The 23,967-nt window shown below is 42.3% G+C and overlaps 1 protein-coding gene across 9 annotated transcripts in view; it reads right to left on the reverse strand.

The window, feature by feature from the left end:
• Positions 1–2,075: 2,075 nt before the first annotated feature.
• The window catches only part of synj1 (synaptojanin 1), a 105,784-nt gene continuing 83,892 nt past the window's right edge, over positions 2,076–23,967 (reverse strand). For 6 of the 9 annotated variants that reach the window (XM_086007063.1, XM_086007061.1, XM_086007068.1 and 3 more), the window contains 4 exons: positions 22,781–22,857; positions 22,517–22,628; positions 20,028–20,257; positions 2,076–6,203 (listed from right to left, as the gene is read on the reverse strand). In XM_086007063.1, the coding sequence (XP_085863189.1) occupies positions 5,322–6,203; positions 20,028–20,257; positions 22,517–22,628; positions 22,781–22,857 (1,301 nt within the window). In that variant the 3' untranslated portion in view covers positions 2,076–5,321. Of the gene's footprint in view, positions 6,204–11,347; positions 11,372–20,027; positions 20,258–22,516; positions 22,629–22,780; positions 22,858–22,975; positions 23,015–23,967 lie in introns of all 9 variants that reach the window. The other 3 variants (XM_086007067.1, XM_086007066.1, XM_086007065.1) reach the window with 3 other exon arrangements.

The raw sequence follows: 23,967 nt of genomic DNA on the forward strand, positions 1-23,967 counted from the left end.
AAGTTACACACCATCCTGACTTGGAAATATATCCCCGTTCCTTCATCGTCACAGGGTCAAAATCCTAGAACTCTCTCCCTGACAGCACTGTGGGAGTACCTTCACCACAAGGACTGCAGCGGTTCAAGGCCGCGGCTCACCACCACCTTCTCAAGAGCAATTAGGGAGGGCCAATAAATACTGGCCTTGCCCGCGATGCCCACATCCCAGGAATGAATAAAAAAGTCATAAATTTAAATTATACTCATTTGAACCGGTGTTCCCTTGTCCTGTAATATTCTGGATTTACTTTTCCCAGTTATCTTATATCTCATATTTTCATCTGCCCTTATTCTACCCGGTACATATTTTGTCCAGCTGCACCCTTCAATTCCACTTCCCCTCCAAGTTTGGTGGCACTTGCAAAATTGAACAATTTGCATTTGAGTTTCTGAATCTTAAGTCATTGGTCGACAAACTACCTGCTGTTTTCTAACCATCAATTTCTTATCCATTCCCAAGACTTGCCCTGAATCCCTGCAGCTTTGAGCTCAATTAGTAGCATTTTAAGTGGAACTTTGTCAAATGCCTTTTGGAAGTTTAAGTACACCATGTTGTAGGGTTTGCCACAATCCACTTAGGTTGTCACTTCAAAGACATCCAAGGGGTTTAACAGGCAGGATTTTCCCCTTTTAAGGTCACATTGACTGTTTACCTGTACTAGGTTATTGTTGTATAGATAATCCTAAAATTTGCTGAAGCCTCTACTTTGTAAAGCAGGGATCCAGAGTGCAAACGAGTAGGACCCAACTCCCACCAGTTGCCTCACTGAAATCAACAGCCTTAACCCAATTGCACATTTGTAGAGCTACATTTTTGTCAATCTTAAAGCTTTTCATGCAGGTCTTGTGAAGAAGTTGAAAGATTTGGGAGTACATGGCAGAATCTACGATGTATATGCCAGCTCCAAATTCTGTGTAAAGGTAGATAGGAAACTTACTGAATCGATCTCATTCAAAAGAATGAGGCAAGTTTGTCCACTATCACCCATCCTATTCACTGTCTCCATGTTCAATGATATAGTAAGGGACAGTCTTCACTATCCTGAGAATTATAAAAGAATCCTTTTGCAGAAAATATGTATTATCACTTACCTGGGGATCGAGTGCACTCTTTTCAAAATCTTGATCATTGGGTTAACCTGGATGATAGGGTTAACCTGGATGATAGGGTGGTGGGTGTCACCAAATGCAGTATTGTGGTTTTTCAAGAATCAAAAAAGGATTGCAACAGTACTGATTGGAAGGTACAAGGACATCTATCCCAATTGTTTATTCATATCAGCACCTACGTGTCCTGCTGGATGTTAACTTTTGCTGGGATACAATCCTTCTGAACACTGCTGCAGAGCGGTGAAATGTATTTTGCCCTGATCTTTCTTTAATAACAGTTACGACACAGGTTAAGCTGGTGCATGCAAGATATGTATCCAAACAATATGGTTCAGAACTCCAGGCATTCAGTGGAAGGGTTTTTCACCCCAAGTGTCACATCCAGGAGCAAGCTATGACATGAATGTGTAGTGAGAAAGGGAAACTGTTGTAGGGAGGGGGATTCCAGTTTACACTAACTGGTCATTAAGCACCCAAGTTCCAACTTCGAGCACCCTGGAGCATAAGTCCACCTGACAGTAGGTACATCTTTTTGTCAAAGCCTGTCACAAGTACCTTGATTAAGCAGTTGGTGACAAGCAAGTCCAGTACAGTATTGGACCTGAACATCTCAAACTTGTTTGCAGCCTGTGAACATGTTTATTGCCCTTCCCTAGTTTCCCGGAGAAAGTGTTGATGGGCTTTCTTCGTAAATTGTTTTTACAACCGAGTGGCTTGCTTCTGTGACTTCCTGTCCAGAGGTGGTTCTGGTGTGGAGCAGTGCTCCTAGACAGTGTTGTCTGATTCTCCAATGGACAGCATATCACAGGCTACGTGCCTGCAGTTTCTCAACTTGTTCTTTGGGCACACTCGTCCACACCATGATTCAGCTCGTTTGCTTTGCTGTTCTTAGCAAAGAGAAAAAAAACTACCATACTCCGAAAATACATTTATAGGATACAGCTATGTTTATTGAATTAAAATACAACTCGGACATCACAGGATCTGTACAATTTACTGTGCACACATTAGTCTCAATACTGCAGTCTTCAGGAAAAGATTAAGACAAGTTGTCTGCTGAATATAATATACCAAGCTTAATTTGTAGGATTATAGATACACATTGATAGACACTTTAAAGATCAGGAGACCTATAAAAACTATAAACAGCCAGGTTACCACATTGAAACATTGCAGATAGGACTTTGTAAACACTGTTTAAGGTGTTGCAAATTACATATTTGTTGCAGTCCTTTCATAAACCACAGAAGTCAGTGGAAAGCTCAACAGTTACAAACTGGGAGTTTGCACACCAGCAACACTGTACTTGCACATTGAAAGTTTTAAAATTGGATACTAGAATTAAGAGTTATACACTTAGACACTATTTGCATGTATAAGTGTATTTAGTTGAAATGTGACAGGAAAGGAATTTTTAAACAGCGATTTCCCATTGCACCACAGGCAAAAGAGCAGCAACAAGCATCATTATAATGCCTCTTTTGGATATCAGTAGTGAGAATTTAGCCAATGCACTATCTACAGCAAGGCTGCAAGAATTTTTTTTTTTTTTTTTTTAAATACTGTTTCAGCATTTTTAGTCATATATTCCACATTTCACCTGATGAAAGGGCCATTCCATTTTCATACATTAATGCAGTTCAGAAATATTTAGCTGGCTCAATAAAAGGCAATGATATGGAGGGCAGTTTTTAAAATGGACAAAAAGGATCACCCGCCTGTTTTCTGATCCACATTTAAATAGATTGCTTGGTTTATGACAATAACATTTTTATTGACTGCATCTGAACATAAAGAAGTGCACTGTGACAGTCAGTTCAATACATTAACACACAGTTGCAGCAAAAACCTTACAAATGAACATTTGCACTGTCAAACCAACAGAAGAATGTAGTACTGTATTAAAAAATTAAAATGTCAGACAATGGTCCAGGCTTTGGTAATATTTGGAGGACAGTTTGAAATAGTTACAATTTCTACTGATGTAACAGATTCTGGTCTCATTATTCAGTAGCCTTGTTTCACCATCTACTGCAATGACCTTGCATACTTTGTGAAATACATTTTTCCATAAATCAAACTTTGACCTAACTGCTGAAATCACCAGTAGGTTTGAATAGGTTATAAATGTATGATATATATATATAAAATAAAATTAATTTGTAGATAGGACATTTTTGGGGGGGGGGGGGGGGGGGCTAAGTGTGCTTGACAACATGAAGGACGCTGGTGCTGGGAATAGAACACGTCATTTGTCATAACTAGTGACAAATTAGAGGCAGTTTTACACTGTAGCCTCTTGCTTGTGGGCCAGGGAAAAAATAGTGGGTAAGCTTTCATTTTCTTTAATGAAAGCCTAAGTTTTAGGAAGAGATGTAATTAACTTTTTGGTGAGGATGAAGGTTGATGCTAGGGGATGTACAAAGGTAATGCAAGGAAAGAAAGAAAGACTTGCATTTATAAAGCGCCTTTCACGACTGCCGGACGTCTCAAAGCGCTTTACAGCCAATGAAGTACTTTTGAAGTGGAGTCACTGTTGTAATGTGGGAAACGTGGCAGCCAATTTGCAAACAGCAATGTGATAATAACCAGATAATGTTTTTCTTATGTTAGTTGAGGGATAAATATTGGCCAGGACACCAATGTAGACTCATAAGTGAAGACTAATAATGTAATGTGATTTTAATCATAGTAATTGATTGGCAGTTAGTGTTATTATCTTTAATACAGACCCACCTGCTGATGAATAAGGTTCAATTATTAACCAGCAATTTTCTAATTTTATCCCTTCTGGGCAGGTGTAAAATGGAGGGAAGAGAGTTTTTGTGCTCATTAAGACATGGGACATTAATGTTTAGGAATAGACCATTATCAAATTTCACAGATGCAATGTCAGGATCAATCCCTCCCACCCCCCAAGTGAGATACAGCAGTTTAGGTGCTCCCTCTATGTTGCTCCCAAAATTGTGCCATTTAGAAAAGCACACCGTTATTTGCACTTCCTCCAACAGCCATCCCAGCGAAGCTGCTAATTTAATACCGATGATGTTGTATCATGCCTTCTAGGAACTAGGTAGGCACTGCCCAAATTTACTTCTGCAAAGACCTATAGTCAGAGTGAACAGACTTCCATCCCATCAGTTGAACTCAGGCCACAGTGCTCAAAGGACAGTGCACTGTGATGCATTCCATAGGCATACTGGGCCTGACAACAATGAATACAACCCAATTCGCTTCAATAGGGGTGCAGTATGCCCACAACCACTACACAGAGGCAAGTGTCAGTTTGATTCCATTACTAGAAGAGCCCATGAATGCAGCTTAGTGATAGTCAAACAATTGTATAATCACAGTAAGAAACTGAGCAGTTTCACGCTCGCTGAGCAGCATGGGTAATATCTCTGTCCATTAGTACAAAACCAACTCCTAACCTGCCGAGGAAGGAGCAGAGTGTGTCAAGATAAACAAAAGCAAGAACAAGGAGAAATAAGAGAGAAAAAGTAAGTACTTCACATGCTGAATGGTGACGTTCACTGTTCAGTTTCACCAATATCCTAGCAACAACCTTGGATTTTAATTAGATATATTAAAATGTTCTGGCAGTTTTATTATAAGAATACAGAATTGGATAATCTGAACCAACCTGTGTTACAAAGGGTGAAAATTATGCAAACCCTCAGAACAACTAGACCGTCACATAGTTTAACGTTGGTTAGTTATAATGCAATTTATAACAAGTCAGATTTGAACCAAGATTTCTTGGATAGGTTCAGAGTACAACAGTGTTACTTTAACCAGTGAAACTTCACATTTTTAATGAAAACATCAGTTATGTAATCCATAGCATTACCGCTTCTCCTTGCATTAGTCATTTTAACTGCATCTTGTACCAGGTTAATTCCCAAGCAACCATTGATTTGTTGATATCACATCCAGGAAATAGCAGATTTTGAATCTGCACCCTTAACAAAATACTGTAATAATTTGCTGACCATACAAAATCATTACCGATACTTTAAAACCAATGCTGATCTTCTTGTACAAGAGATGCCAAGTGTTTGTTTGACATTTTAAACACAACATATTGCACATGTAAAGCCCCGACAAGGAATTCAAATTACAAGTAACATTAAAAAAAAAATCAGCCTTCACATCTTATTGGAACACCTCTCATCTTTCGGTAAAGTCTTGTTTTGATAAAGAGGCAGGTGCCTCGGAGTTGAATGGCAGGATTGGGATGATGACATTTGATCTGAAAGGTACAGGAGGTGGTGCTCTTTGAGCTGGTACAGGTACTGTTGCATCAGTTGCTGTGTTACTTGTATTCCAGTCACTACCAAACCCAAAATCTGTAGCTGGAAATAATTTGTGCGCGCTCTGTAATGACAAATTGCTAACATTCTCATTCCAAGGGTCCTGGGCGTCAATTTGCTTTGCACCTGTTGACAGATTTCCTTCTTTTAGACTAAAATCATTATCCTCAAAGGTCACCCACCCACTGGTTTGTATTTTGTCATTTGTAGCAGGTTTACTTTGAAGGATATTGTTGCCAACAAAAGGATTTGATGAAAAGGCAATTTTGCCAATTCCAACTCCAGCAGTCAATGAGTTAGTGGACAGGACAGGATAACTGCTGCTGGTTTGCAAAGACAGCTGTGACGCAACAGCAGGCCTCTGAACAGGGTTCTGAGCATCAGTCCTAAATGGATTGTAACCAGTTTTTCCAGTGAAAGGGTTTGTGTTGGAGGCATTGCCATCGGCCAGAAAGTTCAAAGGACTAGGAGAGATTTGGAAGCTCTCCTGTGATTTACTTCGGGGAGGAATGGGAGGTACAAATGGCATGCAATTAGCTTGTGTTGATACAATGGGCTGGATGGATTGTTGCTGGCACAAAGTTGGAGATATACAGGCATATGCTGGCTGCAACCTAGTGTTTCCACTTGATAACTGGGTCTTTGTCCAAGGATCAGCAAGCCGGTCAAGTGAAAGGTCAACAAAAGGGTCAATGTTAGATGGTCCTCCATTGTTAATTCCGTTAATATTGGCTTTTAGCTGTTAAAAAAAACAAAAATAAAATGTTACACAAGGGGAAAAAAAATCATTTTTGGAACTACTTCAAAATGTTACCTTAATTGAAATGAAAACTAAAATAATAAATTTGCCATTTAATTTTCCCAAATTATTACTACTGAGTGATATATTCCCAGGCCTCTGTCTTTGCTTCAGCCGATGACTACATATGTAACAGCAATATTCATGATTTTCCTTTACTACCTGTAGTGTGGAAATATGGCCTCCACATAGCACCATCCCACAGCAATATGGCCAAGATCAGAAACTCCTTGCTACTATACTCCAATTTGACAAGCGGATTTTAAAACATTTTGGTCGGTATTTTATGCACGTTTGTGCTTATCTGGACCCGAGTCCATCACTTCTATTTCCCGGTTTTCTTACTTTCTCCATACGCCTATCGTCATGCCTCCTTTCATTTCCACCCCCCCACCCCCAAATTCCAAGCCCAATTCTTCACCACACCTCGACCTTCCTACTCTCCTGCCGCCATCCCAAGCTCGACTCCCTCTTGGATAAGCCCACAGCTTCCCTCTGTGCCTCTCTTGGTATCTTCCAAAGGACCCATCGAGACACGAGTCACTGCCACCTTACAAGCAGCAAACGCCAACTGCCCCATCCTACTCTCTCTCCGACGTTCCCATCCAGCATGCCCGCTGGAGCCTAATCTTGCCAACCTCCTTCCTGTCCCATTCACCCCGCCCAGCAGAGCCTGTGGACTCTGCCAGCGGATCAGCTATCACACCCCACCCCATCCAGAATGTCCGTTCACTAGTGAACAAGGCCCTTGCCATCCGTGAGCTTACTGTGGATGATTGCATCGTGGCCTTGACAGAAACTTGGTTGACGAGTAATGACCAATGTTTCCTTTTTTGGGGGGCTGTGCGGCCCCTTTAAGCAGCTGCGCAGCCCATTCAATTTCATGCATACGCGAAACGTTACATTGAAAAAGCTGGTCCCGGGCTGCGCAGGACGTTGGTGATGACACCCCCCTCCTCCCCCCAGCGCCCCCCCCCCCTTAATGAAGCCTACCCGCCTAGCTATACCTTCCACCACTTGCCTGCCAGACCACCACGGTGGTGGTGTGGCGCTCATCTCCAAATCGCACCTTGGTCTGTCCCCCTACTCCTCTGGCACCTTCTCCTCCTTTGACCATTTCAACTTTGTTCCAACTCTCACTCTCCTTTTAAACTCCTCGTTCCCTACCGCCCACCCAAGTACCATGGCAAGTTTCTCACCGAGATATCTTAACTGCTTTCCTCCCTCAGTCTCTGCACTGAGTGATTTTTCATCCTTGGTAATTTCAACCTCCATCTCAACTCATCATGCCCTCTCTTCTACGTTCACAGCCCTCCTATCCAACCTTAATCTCTCCCTCCATACAAACTCACCTACCTATATTCACAGCAACCCATGCGACCTTGCCATCTCATGTGACTTCTCTACTTCCCATCATGTCAATCACATAAGGACATCTCTGATCACTTCCTTGTATCCCTTACCACTCACGTCCCCCTTCCCACTTCCAACCCCACTTCCTTCTGTGTCTACCCCTGGAAAGAACTCTTTCTCCCCCCCAAATCACTTACAACAGCACTTTCAAATTCTCAACTTTTTAGCTTTTGGCCCTCCATTCACCACGATATTTCTGCAGCTGCCGATCTGCTTAATCACACCCTCACCTCCGCCTTTGAGGCCCTTGTCCCCATTAAAACTATATTCTCTCACTCTGGTCGTTCCCCCTGGTACGGCCCCTATCTCCACTCCCTTAAGTCCAAGGGATAAAGACAATGGCCAAACCAGTTGTCCACCATAAACGTTCATAGTCAAATCTGGCTACAGCACATAAAGCACTATTGGATCCCAATCTACTCTGCTAAAACTGTTCACTATTCCAGGATCATTCTGGAATGCAAAGATTAACCCCCAGCTTCTCCTCTTCACTATAAACCCTCTTCTTAAATCTCTCTCCACCCTCACCTCCAACAAGTGCTAGGAGCCCATGGACTTCTGTCACTAAGATTGAGACCATCCATTCAACAGCCTCTGCCGCTTCACTCCCTTCCCCTAGCCCACCAAGCCAAACTTCCCCCAAGATTCCCCCAACATCTTTTTCTAGTTTCTCTCCCATCTCCTCCTGTCCTCTTCGAGCTCACCTTGTCCATGAGACCCACCCTGCTGTTCCCTTGACCCTATTCTAACCAAACTGCTGACCACCTAACTTCCCTTTCTGGACCCCATGTTAGCTAATATTGTTAACGGTTCCCTTTCCTCAGGTACTGACCCACTCCCTTTCAAATCCACCGTCATCACCCCTCTCCTCTGAAAACCACTCTTGGCATCTTTGTCCTTGCAAACTACTGCCCCATCTCTAACCTCCCTTTCCTCTCCAAAGTACTTAAATATGTTGTCGCCTCCAAAATCAGTGCCGATCTTTCCTGCAAAGCTTGAATGCCTCCATTCAGCTTTCTGGCCCTGCCATAGCACTGAAATTGCCCTTATCAAAGTTACAAATTACATCCTATGTGACTGTGGTAAACTATCCCTCCTCATCCTTCTCTACCTTTCTGCAGCCTTTGACACAGTTGATCACAACATCTGCCTCCAATGCCTCTCCTCCGTTGTCCAGATGGGTGGGGCTGCCCTCATCTGGTTCCATTCCTATCTATTCAGTTATAGCCAGAGAATCACCTGCAATGGCTTCTTTTCCCACTCTCGCATCTATCCTTGGCACCCTCCTATTTCTCAGCTACATGCTGCCCCTCGGCGACATCATCCAAAAACACATCAGGTTCCACGTGTACGCCGACGACACCCACCTCTACCTCACCACCATCTCGCTCTACTCGCTACACTGGCTCAAATTTGTCAAACTGTATGCTCGACATCCAGTATTGGATGAGCAGAAATTTCCTTCAATTAAATATTGGGAAGACCAAAGCCATCATCTTCAGTCCCACCACAAACTCCATCCCTCTCCCTGGCCACTGTCTAAGGCTGAATCAGACCGTCCGCAAATTTGACGTCCTATTTAACCCTGAGCCTAGTTTCCGACCACATATCCTCTCCATCACCTACTTTTACTTTACCCGTCTCCATCCCTGCCTCAGCTCACCTGCTGCTGAAACCATCAATGCCTTGGTTAGCTCTAAACTCAACTATTCCACTGCTCTCCTGGCTGGCCTTCCACTCTAAAATTGAGCTCACCCAAAACTCTGCTGGCTGTATTCGAACTCGCACCTAGTCCCATTCACCCATCACCCCTGTGCTCACTGACCTACATTGGCTCCTGGTCTGCCAACGCCTCATCTTGGTTTTCAAATCCTTCCATAGCCTCGCCCCTCCCTATCTCTAACCTCCTCCAGCCCTACAACTTCCAAGATCACGATGTTCCTTCAATTCTGGCCTCTTGGGCCTCCCCAGTTTTCATCTCTTCACCATTGGCGGACATGCCTTCAGCTACCTAGGCTCTAAGCTCTGGAATTCCTCCTAAAACTCAGTCTCTCTACCTCTTCCTTTAAGACGCTGCTTAAAACCTACCACTTTAATCAAGCTTTTGGTCATCTGTCCTATTAGCTTATGTGGCTCGGTGTCAAATTTTATTTGATAACGTTTCTGTGAAGCGCCTTGGGACATTTTACTATGTTAAAGACGCTATATAAATGCAAGTTTTTGTTATCAAGTTAAAGAAGTGGAAGTCTACATTTTCCTACTTCATCTGTGGTAATTTATATTTGTGAAGTTCCAGTATGTTATTGGTCAACTTTAGTCTCATTTGAAAAAACAGTGGTGACACTACCTTTCCTCTTTAGTTTATTCTCTCTCTCTCTCTCTCTCTCTAAGTGATCCCAAATAATGCTGAAATTAAGAACCATATTGTGCAGTACACTAATACCACCTGGAGAGTAAACTGAATCATGCAGTTTCAATCTGATTGGAAATCTTTCATATACACAGGAGACCTACATCCAGTCAGCCTAAGAGGGGTCCAAAACCTTGGTCCAAAAAGTGGAAGGGAAAAAGGACAGATTTCAAAGCACAGAAAGATTCTGTCTACTAAGCATTTCAAGGTTCTCAGGAAAGCTTATAGTAATATCACATTATGGGAAACAAAAACAAAATATGGAATACAACAGGATGACTATTCCAGTAGTGATTGAAAAGCTGTTGTATAGAAGATACTCAGTTACAAAATGTTCATTTCTTTGTAATAATACGTACTGTTTGAGGTGGACATCAGATTTGTCCTTATTAGTTAGTTCTGATAGAGAATAAAATTGCTGAACTAATATCCCAACTTTTCATGTATTAAGATATTAGTGGATAGGAGTTCCAGACAAATTTGGTACAGTTTGAAAGCAATCAAGTGGGACCAATATACAATTTAATTAAAAAAACCTTAATGGGTACGCACGTAAGTTTACTTTGTGTTGTTGAAATGGATGCAGAGTAAGGAGGTAAATTTATTGCTAGGCTGCTCACACGTCAACTATCAATTAGAACATAACATTGTTGATTGGAGAACCAGAATAATACACTGGTCAGTAGAGGACAAACACAGAAGATTTTACCTCTTGGGATGAACCCAAGGTTCAAAACAGAAATTGTACTATAATCTTGATCATTTTGGGAATAGAAATTATTTGGCAAGCAATGCAGCTTTATGCCTCAGGATCTCAAAAGTTGTAGGCATGGCAAAATTTAGGAGTTAAGGGGGTATTATCAGATGTAATTTAATTAAAAAAAAAACTGATTTATTGATACCACTAAGTTTATGTGGGAATTGTTAACCAGGGAAATATTTTAACCAAGCTTCAAATTTAACACAATGAAAACATGAGTAGCAATATACCACTTTTCTTCTTCCTGGAAAAAATGTTTAATGAATATTTTCTACAGCTATGTGTAAACTGAATAGAAGCTTTAAGTAGATCTAACATATATATGAATAAAATAAAATTTAAAAGGCTGTGGTAAGTATTTTGCAAAATGAGGAAAAGTGCATTTCAAAAGACTGGCAAAATTGCTGATGTATGAGGTTTTGCAGTTCATACATCAAAAATATAGTGAAATAAAATAAAAGTTATTAGAACCACATAGAAAATTGAAAATTAATTCAATACCTTTCACCCTGATGGTTGTTCCTGCTTGTGAGAAAGAGACAGTATCAGAAAGAGAAAAGCAATAAATAGGAAGTCATTAACCACTGGACAGTTGCTGGACAGCCACTGCTCTAACACTAGTCACAAGTTTCCTTCTTTGTATCAATGTTGAATATTTACACCATATGCCAAAATGATCCCTATTTAAGGTTACTGCTGCATGTTATATACAAATTTTAAACATGCACAACAAATGCTACAAAGTACAAATACATTTTAATATAGAGAAGTGTGATGGTGCATTTTGGTAGGAGGAATAAGGAGGCCACCTCCTCCTTGGAAAACGAGAGTAAATGGGGTAGAGGAACAAAGTGATCTAGGGGTACAGATTCACAAATCATTAAAAGTAGCAACACAGGTTAACAAAGCCATAAATTATGAAGGGTTTTGGTCGAGAAGATGTTTTCACTTGTGGGGGAGTCCAAGCCTAGGGGTCATCAATATAAGATAGTCACTAATAAATCCAATAAAGAATTCAGGAGAAATTTCTTTAGAGAGTGGTTAGACTGTGGAACTCGCTACCACGTGGAATAGCCGAGACGAATAGCATAAATGCATTGAAGGGGAAGTTTGTTAAGCACTTGAGGGAGAAAGGAATCGAAGGATATGTTGACAGGGTGAGAGGGTGAGATGAAGTCAGGTGGGAGGAGGCTCATGCTGAGCATAAACACTCGCACAGACCTATTGGGCTGAATGGCCTGTTTCTGTACTGTAAAATTCTGTGTAATTCTATGTAATTGATATAATGTAACTTATTCCCCCTGCCCCAACTGACCAAATTTCTCTTCCTCAAGGTGGTACCTCATGCTGAGATGCACTTCCACAGGTGCCGGCAGCCCTCTGGTAGTTTGCCCAAGCAGTCATTCTTTACGTAGGAGCCTAGATGGTAAGGATCAGTATGCTGGTTCCATCATAGAGGGCACCTCAGGCAAGCCAATGTCCACTCGTGAGTACTTTCAAGCTCACTGGACAGCAATCGGAAGCAGGAAGACTGGTTAAATTTTTGCCTCCCTAGCCTGGGGATATCGAGGCCAGTTGCAACATCCCAACAATAAAGTGGAGTTTAAGAATGGACTAACTTTTTGTTCTGTTTTGAGTATATTTCTGCTAAGTAGTTCATAGTCTCTCTAATAGAGGGAAGTGCTGATTGGTGGGTAGCTGTTGAGTGTTTCTTGTTAAGTTTCAAGTTTATTTCTGCTAAATTACTTCCATAGTCTATTAAATAGAGGCATGGCAGGGCAGCTCAGTCCTGTGATTTGCACATCCTGTGCCATGTGGGACATCGTAGACGCGTCTTGCGGCCTGGATGACAACGTGTGCAGGAAGTGTCGGCAACTGCAGCAACTCGAACTCTGGGTTTCAAAGCTTGAGCGGCAGCTGGAGGCACTACAGTGCATCCGCAAAGGTGAAAAATACTTGGAAAGCACATTTCTAGAAGTGGTCACCCAGCAGCAGCAGAATGTGCAGGGAATGGGTGACCACCAGACAGAGAAGGAGGACCCGGCAGGTAGGGCAGGAATCCCCAAAGTGCATCTCGCTCGCTAATCGCTTCACAGTTCTGGAAACTGGTGGGGGTGATGGGTCGTCTGGGGAGAGCAGCCAGAGCCAAGACCATGGGTGGCTCAGCTGCACGGGGGGGGGGGGGGGGGGGGGGGTGGAGAGAGGAAGAAGAGTGGAAGAGCAATAGTGATAGGGGATACATTAGTTAGGGGAACAGATAGGCGCTTCTGTGGATGCAGGCATGATTCCAGGATGGTATGTTGCCACCCTGGTGCCAGGGTCAAGGATTTCACTGAGCAGCTGCAGGACACTGAGGGGGGAGGGTGAACAGCCAGAGGTCGTTGTCCATATCGGTATCACCGAAAAAGGGATGAGGTCTTGTAGGCAGACTAGGGTGCTAGGAAAGAGATTCAAAAGCAGGACTCAAAAGGTAGTAATCTCCAGATTACTCCCGGTGCCACGTGCTAGTGAGTACACGAATAGGAGGATAGAACAGATGAATGCGTGGCTGGAGAGATGGTGTAGGAGGGAGCGCTTTAGATTCCTGAGGCATTGGGACCGTTTCTGGGGAAGGTGGGACCTGTACAAGCCGGACAGGTTACACCTCAACAGAGCCAGAATCAATATTCTCGCGGGGAGGTTTGCTAGTGCTGTTGGGGAGGGTTTAAACTAGCTTGGCAGGGGGATGGGCACCAGCATATAGGAGTAGAAAAGAGGAATATGGTACATAAGAGTGTGAGTGTGTTGGATAGTACTAGAGGCAGAAGTAGTATATTAGAGAGGAGCAGACTAAGAAAAATTACAAAAAATTCAAAAATGCATTTACATAAATGCACAGTGTGGTGAATAAGGTTGGTGAGCTACAAGCACAATTAGCTGTGTGGCAATAATGGAAACGTGGCTTAAAAACAGTGAGGACTGCACACTTAATATTCAAGGGTACAAGGTGTTCAGATAAGATAGGGAAGGAAAAAAAAAGGGAGGTGGGGTGACAGTGCTGATTAAGGAAGACATTGTAGTGTTGGAAAGTGAGGATGCTCTTGAGGGGACAAGGACAGAATCCATTTGGTTAGAATTGAGCAAAAAGGGTATGATCACGCTATTGGGGATATTCTATCGGCCTCCAAATAGTGAGAGGGAAGTAGAGGAGCAAATCTGTAGGGAAATCGCAGAGATATGCAAGAGCTATAGAGTGATGATATTGGGGGACTTTAATTACCCAAATATCGATTGGGATAATGCTAGGGTAAAGGAAAAGGAGGGGGGAGGAATTTCTGAAATGTGTTCAGGAGAATTTCCTTGACCAGTATGTTCTTGGCCCAACTAAGAAGGAGGCATTGCTGGATCTGGTGCTGGGGAATGAGGTGGGCCAGGTCGACCAAGTGTTTGTGGGAGAACACTTGGGTACGAGTGATCATCGTATCATAAGATTTAGATTAGCAATGGAGAGGAGCAAGGAACAATCTAGAGTGAAACTTCTAAACTGGAATAGGGCTAACTTCAATGGGATGTGAAAGGATCTAGCCAGGGTAAAATGGAACCAAAGACTGACAGGAAAAACTGTAATGGAACAATGGGTGATCTTTGAGGAGGAGATGTTCCAAGTACAGGCTAGGTACATTCCAACAAGAGGGAAGGGTAAGGGAACTAAAGCAAGGGCTCCTTGGATGTCGAGGGAGATAGAGAAGATGATGAAACAAAAAAAAGAGGGTGTATGATGCATGTCAGGTGAATTTTTCAAGGGAGAACCAGACCAAATACAGTAAGTTGAGAGGGGAAGTGAAAATGAAAATACAATTAGCAGAGAGAGAATATGAGAGTAGAATGGTGGTCAACATAAAAGGGAACCCAAAAAGCTTCTAACATGTAAACAGTAAGCGGGTAGTAAGAGGCGGGGTGGGGTTTATTTGGGACAAAGGTGGTGGTATATGCTTAGAGGTGCAGGGCAAGGCTAGAATACTCAATGAGTACTTTGTATCTGTGTTTACTAAGGAGGTGGATGCTGACAAAATATCGGTAGAAGTAGAAAAGGTAGAAACAATGGCAGGGGTGAAAATTGATAGGCAGGATGTACTAGAAAGGCTGGGTATGCTTAGAGTGAACAAGTCGCCTGGTCCAGATGGCTTGCATCCCAGGTTGCAAAGGGAATTGGGGGAGAAGATAGCGGAAGGGCTTGCCATAATTTTCCAATCTTCCCTAGATGCGGGGGAGGTGCCCGAGGATTGGAAAGTGGCAAATGTGACACCAATGTTCAAGAAAGGGTGCAAGGACAATCCTAGTAACTACAGGCCGGTCAGTTTAACATCCGTGGTGGGTAAAGTTTTAGAAACAATAAATCGAGGAAAAAATTAACGGGCACTTGGAGAGGTTTAAGCTAATTAAGCAGAGCCAACACGGATTTGTAAAAGGCAGATCATGTTTGACTAATCTAATTGAATTTTTTGGTGAAGTAACAGGGAGGATTGATGAAGAGAATGCAATGGATGTTGTCTACATGGATTTTAGGAAGGCATTTGACAAAGTACCACATAGAAGGCTGGTTAACAAAATTGAGGCTCATGGAATAGGTGGGTCAGTGGCAGCTTGGATAAGGAATTGGCTTAAGGACAGAAAACAGCGGGTTGTGGTAAATGGCTGTTTTTCAGACTGGAGGATGGTAGACAGGGTCAGATATATATATGACCTGGATATTGAAATACAAAATAGAATTTCTAAATTTGCCGATGACACCTAACTTGGGGGTGTGGCAAACAGTGATAATGATACCAATCGACTGCAACAGGACATAGAAAGGCTAGCAGAATGGGCAGACCAGTGGCAGATGGAAGTTAATGCAGAGAAGTGTGAGGTGATGCATTTTGGCAGAAGGAACAGGGAGAGGCAATATACACTTAATGGCACAGTTTTAAAGAGTGTGCAGGGACAGAGGGACCTGGGAGTGAATGTGCATAGGTCCCTGAAGACAGTAGGACATATTGAGAGAGTGGTTAACAAAGCATATGGGATCTTGGGCTTTCTAAATAGAGGTATTGAGTACAAAAGTAGAGAAGTTATGCTGAACCTTTATAAAGCGCTCATTAAGCCACAACTGGAGTATTGCATCCAGTTCTGGTCACCACACTTTAGGAAGGATGTGAAGGCGATTTACCAGAATGGTTCCGGGGATGGGGGATCTTAGCTACAAGGACAGGTTGGAGAAGCTGGCTTTGTTTTCATTAGAGCAAAGGAGGTTGAGGGGTGATTTGTTAGAGGTGTACAAGATTATGACTGGTTTGGATAGGTTAGACAGGGAAAGGGTGTTCCCACTAGTTGATGGTACAAGGACTAGGGGACACAGATTTAAGGTTTTGGGCAAGAGATACAAGGGGGACGTGAGGAAAAACTTTATGCAGCGAGTGGTGAGGACTTGGAACTCGCTGCCGACGGAAGTGGTGGAAGCGGAGACACTCAATGTTTTTAAAGGGGAGACTGGATAGGCACTTGAGGGAAATAAACTTGCAGGGCCACAGGGATAGAGCTGGGGAATGGGACTGACTGGATTGCTGTACAGAGAGCCGGCACGGACTATGGGCTGAATGTGCCGTTATGACCATGATAAATCCCTGTAACAAGTTTGCTGTTGTGCTTTAAAATCGTTACTAGAAGTAAAACTAAAGTGCATTACCAAATACAACTGAAGATTGGACTATAGGATATATATACAATATAAATCAAACACTGCAATATTCAATTATTAGATTTCCCAACATAAGTTAATAATTCATTATGCACAAACCAAAGTAGTTTACGGTACAGAAGGAGGGCATTCAGCCCATTCTGTCTGCCGGCTCCTTTTTAGCGCAGTCCGAAACTCATTCCGCGACCCTGCTCACTCACCACAGCCTTGCATCTTCCTCTAATATTATCCAATTTTTCCCATAAATGAGGCAATGGTCTCTGCCTCAACCATTTTACAGTTCTAGTGTCTTTCGTTTAAACCACACAAACTACAGGGAGTATTTCTGCTATGTTCTTTGCTTTATTTTCCTCACATTGATAACTTTATATCTGGGTAAATTAATCCCATTCTACAGTCTGCTCATGTTTGCTACCATTGATGCTGCAGGGTAAGGGTTACTGCACCTCTGCATATGTCCTCTTGGCTAGCCATTAGGAGGCTGCAATCATCACACAGGCTGCAAAATACTATCTAATTTTCCTTCACTTTTCAAGGAAATGCCAGAACTGAATTAGGCATAGCTCAGCATAGTTCAAATTGAGAATTGAGCAGTGTGGGGAACTGAATCCCTTTCTTATTCCGTGGCAAAAGCAGTTTTGCATTAAAATTTAGTATTACTCAATTCCCCTGGAACTATTACATTTATTTAATACTTTATTATTTGATGCCACCCCATCCCATCAAAAATAAAAGGATCTATGCAATGGAATATAATAATCCAGAGAGGCAGTAGCAGTTTTTGAGAAGCTCAGATTCTGTTTTTATTTGGTCTGCCTGCTTCTGACATCCACAGAAACCATGCTCAGGAGTTTCCAAACCAAATTACTAAGAAATCCATTGAAGTAGAGTTTCCGTTTGCCAGATATGGAGTGCACATACTCTCTCTGTAGACACACAATACATTTACCCAAGTCGAAGAGCTTATAAACAATTTGGAAAGAGTCAGAGCTGAGGGACACCAAAGTGTATGCAGGATATTTCTGGGGTTTAACCAGCCAAAACTGTGCAGCTTGCCAGCAGAGAGAACTGGTAATCTTTCCACTGCTTGTCCAGCCAAAACCATCCAACCCATTAAGGCAATAGCTTGCAGGTTATCTGGAGATGAGCAGGAACTATCCCAGATCCCAGAAACAAGTCTACCCCCTCCATGCGCCAATCATAACTGGTTGCTCAAAAATCATCAAAAGTGCCCTGGAATACTTTGCGGCTCAGGTTCTATGCCACGGACTTGTTTCCAATTTTTTTATGACTAGCTGTGTCATCTTGGAGCCACCTTAACCCCAAAGAGACCCTGCTTATCTCCCTTACTCCCTTTCAATGGACAATAGTCATTAGTTGGTCATTAGATGACCACAGGTTTGGGATACTGGTATATTTTAAATGAGTACTTTTAAAATTTACAAATATGATCAACTTAACAATGCAAATGAGTCTTAATGTTGCTATGAATATTTTCCCCAATAATTTTCAGTCCCCCCTTTCATGAAGGCATCAACTCCTTGCTAGAGCAATGTTCCACTGTGCCAGTAGCTCTATTGTGACATGCCCAAATGGCCATTTTTCAAGCACGAGCTGTAACAATGAGCATCAAAAAACTGTTTGACTTCTGAGGGATTTTCTCCAAAGAGCTTAACTCTGTCCTCACCTGATATCTACACGTGCACATTTCCAGCAAGGGCCACTGAGTAGCAATCAGGGGTGGGAACTTTGGTCGATTTTTCCCTTCTCTAACCTAAGGATACGGATGCCAATTGTACTGCCGTTACTGCTGCCCTGGCCCAGACTAACCAATTCAGGAACAATCAAGGATCAAGTCTGGGAACTACCTGGTCCGTATGGCTCAGCTATGCACTTTACAAACTTGCTAAATCATTGAGGAATTTTTTAAAAAATTATTAAATTCATGATTGGCTGCCAAATGGGCTACATCATGGAGCAGTAGTACATGTTAACATCTATAATTTCCTACATGGTGACTTTCCAGTCCCAATTGAGACTAATCAATTGAAGTCTTAACAAAAAGGGACACGAGGCACAAAGGGAAAGGAACACCCAATGACCCTTCACATAGCAGGACTATTACAAAATTTAGGAGCAGGTTAGCTGCCCCCCCTTATTAGGGAAAGAGAATGTGGCATTGGAAATGCAAGGATTATAAAGAAAACACAAGTTTTAAAAAGGGAATATGAATAAAAGTTTCACACTGGTGACAGGCCAGGCTTCAGTTTTACATATTCAGGTTTGGTTGTTCCATGAGGAAGGCTGTCATATATTTAACCACAAAATAAAGCTTCCAATCATGAATATAATGGATTTAAGTTATTACATGGCACTATTTAAAATTTACATGTATAATTAATTTTTTTTTAAATGATGTTAATGAATATTTTCCCTCAATAATTGCATTTTTTCCTTGAAATCACCTTAAAAGTACTAAGATACTGGTCAGAAACACACTGATAATAGCAGAGGTTACAGTATAATAGGCAGGTACTGAAGAAACAATTTTGGTAGACCTAGCAGTGGGCTGACTGAGTAGCCCTGATTTTAATCTCCCGTGCACGAGAATGGGACAAGCAGAGGTAAAACAACAGTAAAGTACTTACTGCTCCGTTCTCACCGTGCCCCCACCTGCCACCAGTTTAACTTCTGGATTTTGGAAAGCATCAGGCGTGAGCCTCATGAATGTCAAAGTTGGGATCCGAGGACACAATGAGGAACCCAACGCGATTTTAATTACGAATCTTGCAAGTTGCGCACAGTGCCGGCCCTGCCAATGAAACCTGCCATCAAACAGGAGCGTGACCAGAAGAGGCCCAGGAAGGCAAGTACTTCTAATTTTTGGGGGATTTTCTTGTGGGTCAGGAGGAACAGAAGTGCTTTTCCAGACCCCACATCGAAACCTTGGACCTCCCCTGCCCAGGCTCCACCATTCCCCCACCAACTCCCATTACCAGGCTCCTGCTGCCCAATATCCTGTTCCCACCTATCGACTGGCCATCTCGTGCTTATTGCCAGGATCGAGCAGAAGTCTGACATTCAATGTGCGGGTGAGGCCCAGGTATTAAAATGTTTGTGTCTCACGCCGGCGCCATCATGCGAGCTTACCACTTGCCCTGCCCCGGTGCGCCACACTCGCGTCCAGAGTTAAAATCAGGGCTAGTAACTTTGATATAGCGGAGACTTAGAGATATGTAAAGATTTGGTAAGGAAGATGTTCTGCTCACAAAATTAGTTCACAGTCAATAGTAGAATGATTTGTTCACTGGCTTTTCAGTCTTGTGTGATATTAAGTTACTTTGAAACTGGGACCCATTTTCTGTAAGATCTCACACATGCAGGGGTGTTCTACACAAAAATGTTTTTCGGTTATCTATATATAAAGCAGTGTTATTTAATAGATACCATTGTGTTGCTACTTACCTGCTCTGCAATAACAGGTTCTACTGGCAGGTTCTGGGCGGATTTGCTGCGGGGTGGAGCCTGCGGTGCTAGATGATCTAAGCTATGAGAAGGTGGCGGTGTCTGAGAAATAGGTTTCAAACCAACAGGTTTAAGAGGCTCCTGTAGCTTCTGTGAACTTATTGGGGAAGGTTGCAGTGGAAGAGGGGTAGCAACTTTTGGCTTGAGTGGTTCCGGCAAGAGTATTGGTCCTAATTGACAGACAGAAAAAGTGTTAGATGACATTTACTTATCACTTTAAAGTGATATTTAAGATTCCTTTATATCTGCAATTTTGCAGATCAATTAAGTTTCTCTGAACTATATTTCAGTATTTACAAAAAAGTGAAAAGTGGATAACTCAAAATGCATCATTAAAAAATCTTTCAATAAAGTTATCATGTCCTAATCCAGAATCACTGACTTATTTTTCATAGATCTGACCAGTTCTTTTAGAACGGGTAGCAGGTCAGATATGCAAAAATCAGCAGTTAATACTGCAGAATACCTTACTGGTGATGGACCATACCAGTTTATATCATCAGCTGGTAGAGTTAAAGAGCGAGCTACAGGATAACAGTAACTCAGTGCGCAACAGTCAATGAACTACACTGTCAAACCTCTCAGAGCTTTCTGCAGGAAACTTTTAAGAATTAAAAAAAATTAAGCTGGAGTTTATTCTTCATCGAGTTCTTGCTGTAGTACTGTAAACAGCCAACATGAAGATCTGGGCTGCAATTCAAAACAGATTGGTGTGAATTCCAGTGCAAGTCTTTGCAATTTGAAGCTTGTATTTTGAATTCAACAGAATATACCGTTGACTGATAAGGATCAGCATAATGATTTAGAATATTGATAGAGGAAATATAACATGTAATAAAAACACTCTCACATTAAAAAATTGTGGCCTCCCCTCTGGTGGCATCAACTTTCTGCTGGGACATAGCTGCACAAGACTACTCAGCATGCTATTTTAAGGGGCGCATGGACTCGGTGTAAATATAGTCAAGTTTATTTTGAAACTCTCCATCTAGCTGATAGTTCACTCAGTTTTCAAAGTGTATTACTTTCCTTCCTCATTTATCTTGGCAGCAAAAGTAATGCTCAACCCAAACATTGAACATTTCGCACACAACATATACAGACTAATTTTTATTTAAAAGGAATAAAAACAAGGACAGTAACCAGTATTGTGAATGTAAAAGGATTTTTAAAAATGGCATCAAACTGATCCCAAAGTGCAATGATAGAACAAGAGCTTGCATCCATAACTGATTTCAATTGGGTCATGGAGGGAGAAGTGGAGGTAATGAAAGAGTGCAATCAAGGGCCATAGCCATGATCACATTTGTATATGGCAATCTGGGCCATCCACAGATAGTGGTGTTTTGTTATTACAAAGTATCATAGCTGGGGGAAAAGACATTTGTTGTCACTAAATGAGGAATAACTACTCTCCTCACAGTCATAACTACTTTCTTCAGTCATGACTAAACGGTGTTCAGGAAGAGGGAAAAAAGTTGCCTGGGTTGCCACAATGCTAACTACAACTCTAGTGGAATTCAACTGCTTCCCTCATGACAGGAAAGTCAATGGGTCAGTAACTCAGCACACGCAACCATCACATATCTTCTAGTAACCGACTGCAAAGCAGCATAGACACAAGATCAGATAGCTTGTGTTCAACTCCTGTGCCACTGAGTTCATGCTTCTTTCTGGTCACTCAATTGGACTGCACCAGACTGTGCAAAATCTTAGCATCCTGTTCAACCCTCAGCTGAGATTCAAACCCCACATCTTATCAGTTACTAAAGCTGCTTATTTCTTTTTCCATAACACTGCCCACCTCCGCACCTTCCTTAATCCCTCTGCCACAAATCTTTTTGTTACTTCAAAACTCAATTGCGCTAATGTCCTTCTTGATGGCCTCCAATTTTACATAAACTCCAACTGATCGAACACATTTGCCTGTATCCTGTACTGTATTATGTCCTGCTCGCCCATCACCCCTGCCCAACTCAATCTGTGCAAACTCCTGCAGCCTTCTATCCCCTCCCACACCGGACTCTGGCCATTTGTCCATTGTCTCCTCTCTTTGCCTCAACCACTGGTGGCAAAGTCTTTGGAATATTCTTATTAAATGCATAACTTCTCTTCTATTTCCATCTTTAAAAGTCTTTTCAAAATCCATCTTTTTGACCAACATTTTGGTCACCCTACCCTTTCCCTTCATGGTTTGGTGTCCTTTCCCTAATCGTTTCCTCTTCCTCCCTCCACCTCTCTGCCCCTCAGTAAAGTGTCTTCAGACATTTTCCAAGTTAAACACAGTATATAAATGCAAATGGTTATTGTTCACTAACTTCAGAGTGGGAAGAGATGGAAACTATAAAGGAAGAGTAGAAAGAATTGGAAACCGGACCATTAGGGAAACTCTAGAAATGGTTTCCTTTAACATGCTCAGAAATACAAACCTTTTGATAGTTCTGGAGTTTTGCTCTGAGCTTCTGAGAGTGGCAGTCCTACAGCTGGCTTGATGGGCACATTAGCTGGTGCACTGATAACCCCAGCTCGTGGTGGTATGCTCTGTAATGAAAGAACTGAAATGTAACTAAAAGTTTCAAATAAGTTAGTCCACATTAATTTAGAATTATAGCAAAAGTAATTAAATCTCCCCCTCTGGTTACATTGAATACACAACAGGATCGGAACATTTTCTCTATTGAACTCTAACATACCGGTCTGGAGGCGGAGGCAGCACCAGCTCCTGCACTAGCTGAACTCACGATTGCCTGTGGAGATGGTTGGCCACGGCCTGCAGAGAAAAAAAAACACTGGGTAGCATCAAATGGTTTTTATTTTCATCTTTACACTTAAACAAATATATATACACAGGCGTATATATTTGTTTATCAGTTTAAATAGAAGTTTACCTTCTGGTTCTTTTCTGCCTTGTGCTGGGCTTTTTGGTACTACGCAGCATGTGGAGGGAATTAAGCAAATTTCACGTTGATTGCTGTACTGAATGTGCAGATTACACATACAACAACAACTTGTATTTATATAGCACCTTTAATATAGTAAATGTCCCAAGGAGCTTCACAGGAGCATTATCAAACAGCGAGCCACATAAGGAGATATTAGGGCAGATGAAGAGGTAGATTTTAAGGAGTCTTAAAGGAGGAAAGAGAGGCAGAAAGGTTTAGGGAGGGAATTCCAGAGCTTAGGGCCTTGGCAGCTGAAGGCACAGCTGCCAATGGTGGAGCAATTACAATTGGGGATGCTCAAGAGACCAGAATCGGAGGAGCGCAGCTATCTTGGAGGGCTGGAGTAGATTAGAGATAGGAAGAGGCCAGGCCATGGTGGGATTTGAAAACAAGCATGAGAGTTTTAAAAATCGATACGTTGCTGAACTAGGAACCAATGTAGGTCAACCAGCACAGGGGCGATAGGTGAACGGGACTTGATGTGAGTAGGACACAGGCAGCAGAGTTTTGGATGACCTCAAGTTTACGGAGGGTAGAAAGTAGAAGGCAAGCTAGGAGTGCATTGGAATAGTCAAGTACTGCAGGGATCGGTGCTAGGACCCCAGCTATTCACAATATATATTAATGATCTAGACGAGGGAACTAGATGTAATATCTCCAAGTTTGCAGACGACACAAAGCTGGGTGGGTGTGTGTGCTGTGAGGAGGATGCCGAGAAACTCCAGTATGATTTGGACAGGTTGGGTGATTGGGCAGATGCATGGCAGATGCAGTATAATGTGGATAAATGCGAGGTTATCCACTTTGGTGGCAAAAACAGGAAGGCAGATTATCTTCTGAACGGCAATAGATTGGGAGAAGGGGAAGTGCAACGAGACATGGGTGTCCTTGTGCACCAGTCGCTGAAGGTAAGCATGCAGGTGCAGCAGGCGGTTAAA

This window comes from Somniosus microcephalus, chromosome 14, assembly GCF_052327205.1.
Source record: "Somniosus microcephalus isolate GS21.2 chromosome 14, FLI_Smic_1.0, whole genome shotgun sequence".
NCBI lineage: Eukaryota > Metazoa > Chordata > Chondrichthyes > Squaliformes > Somniosidae > Somniosus > Somniosus microcephalus.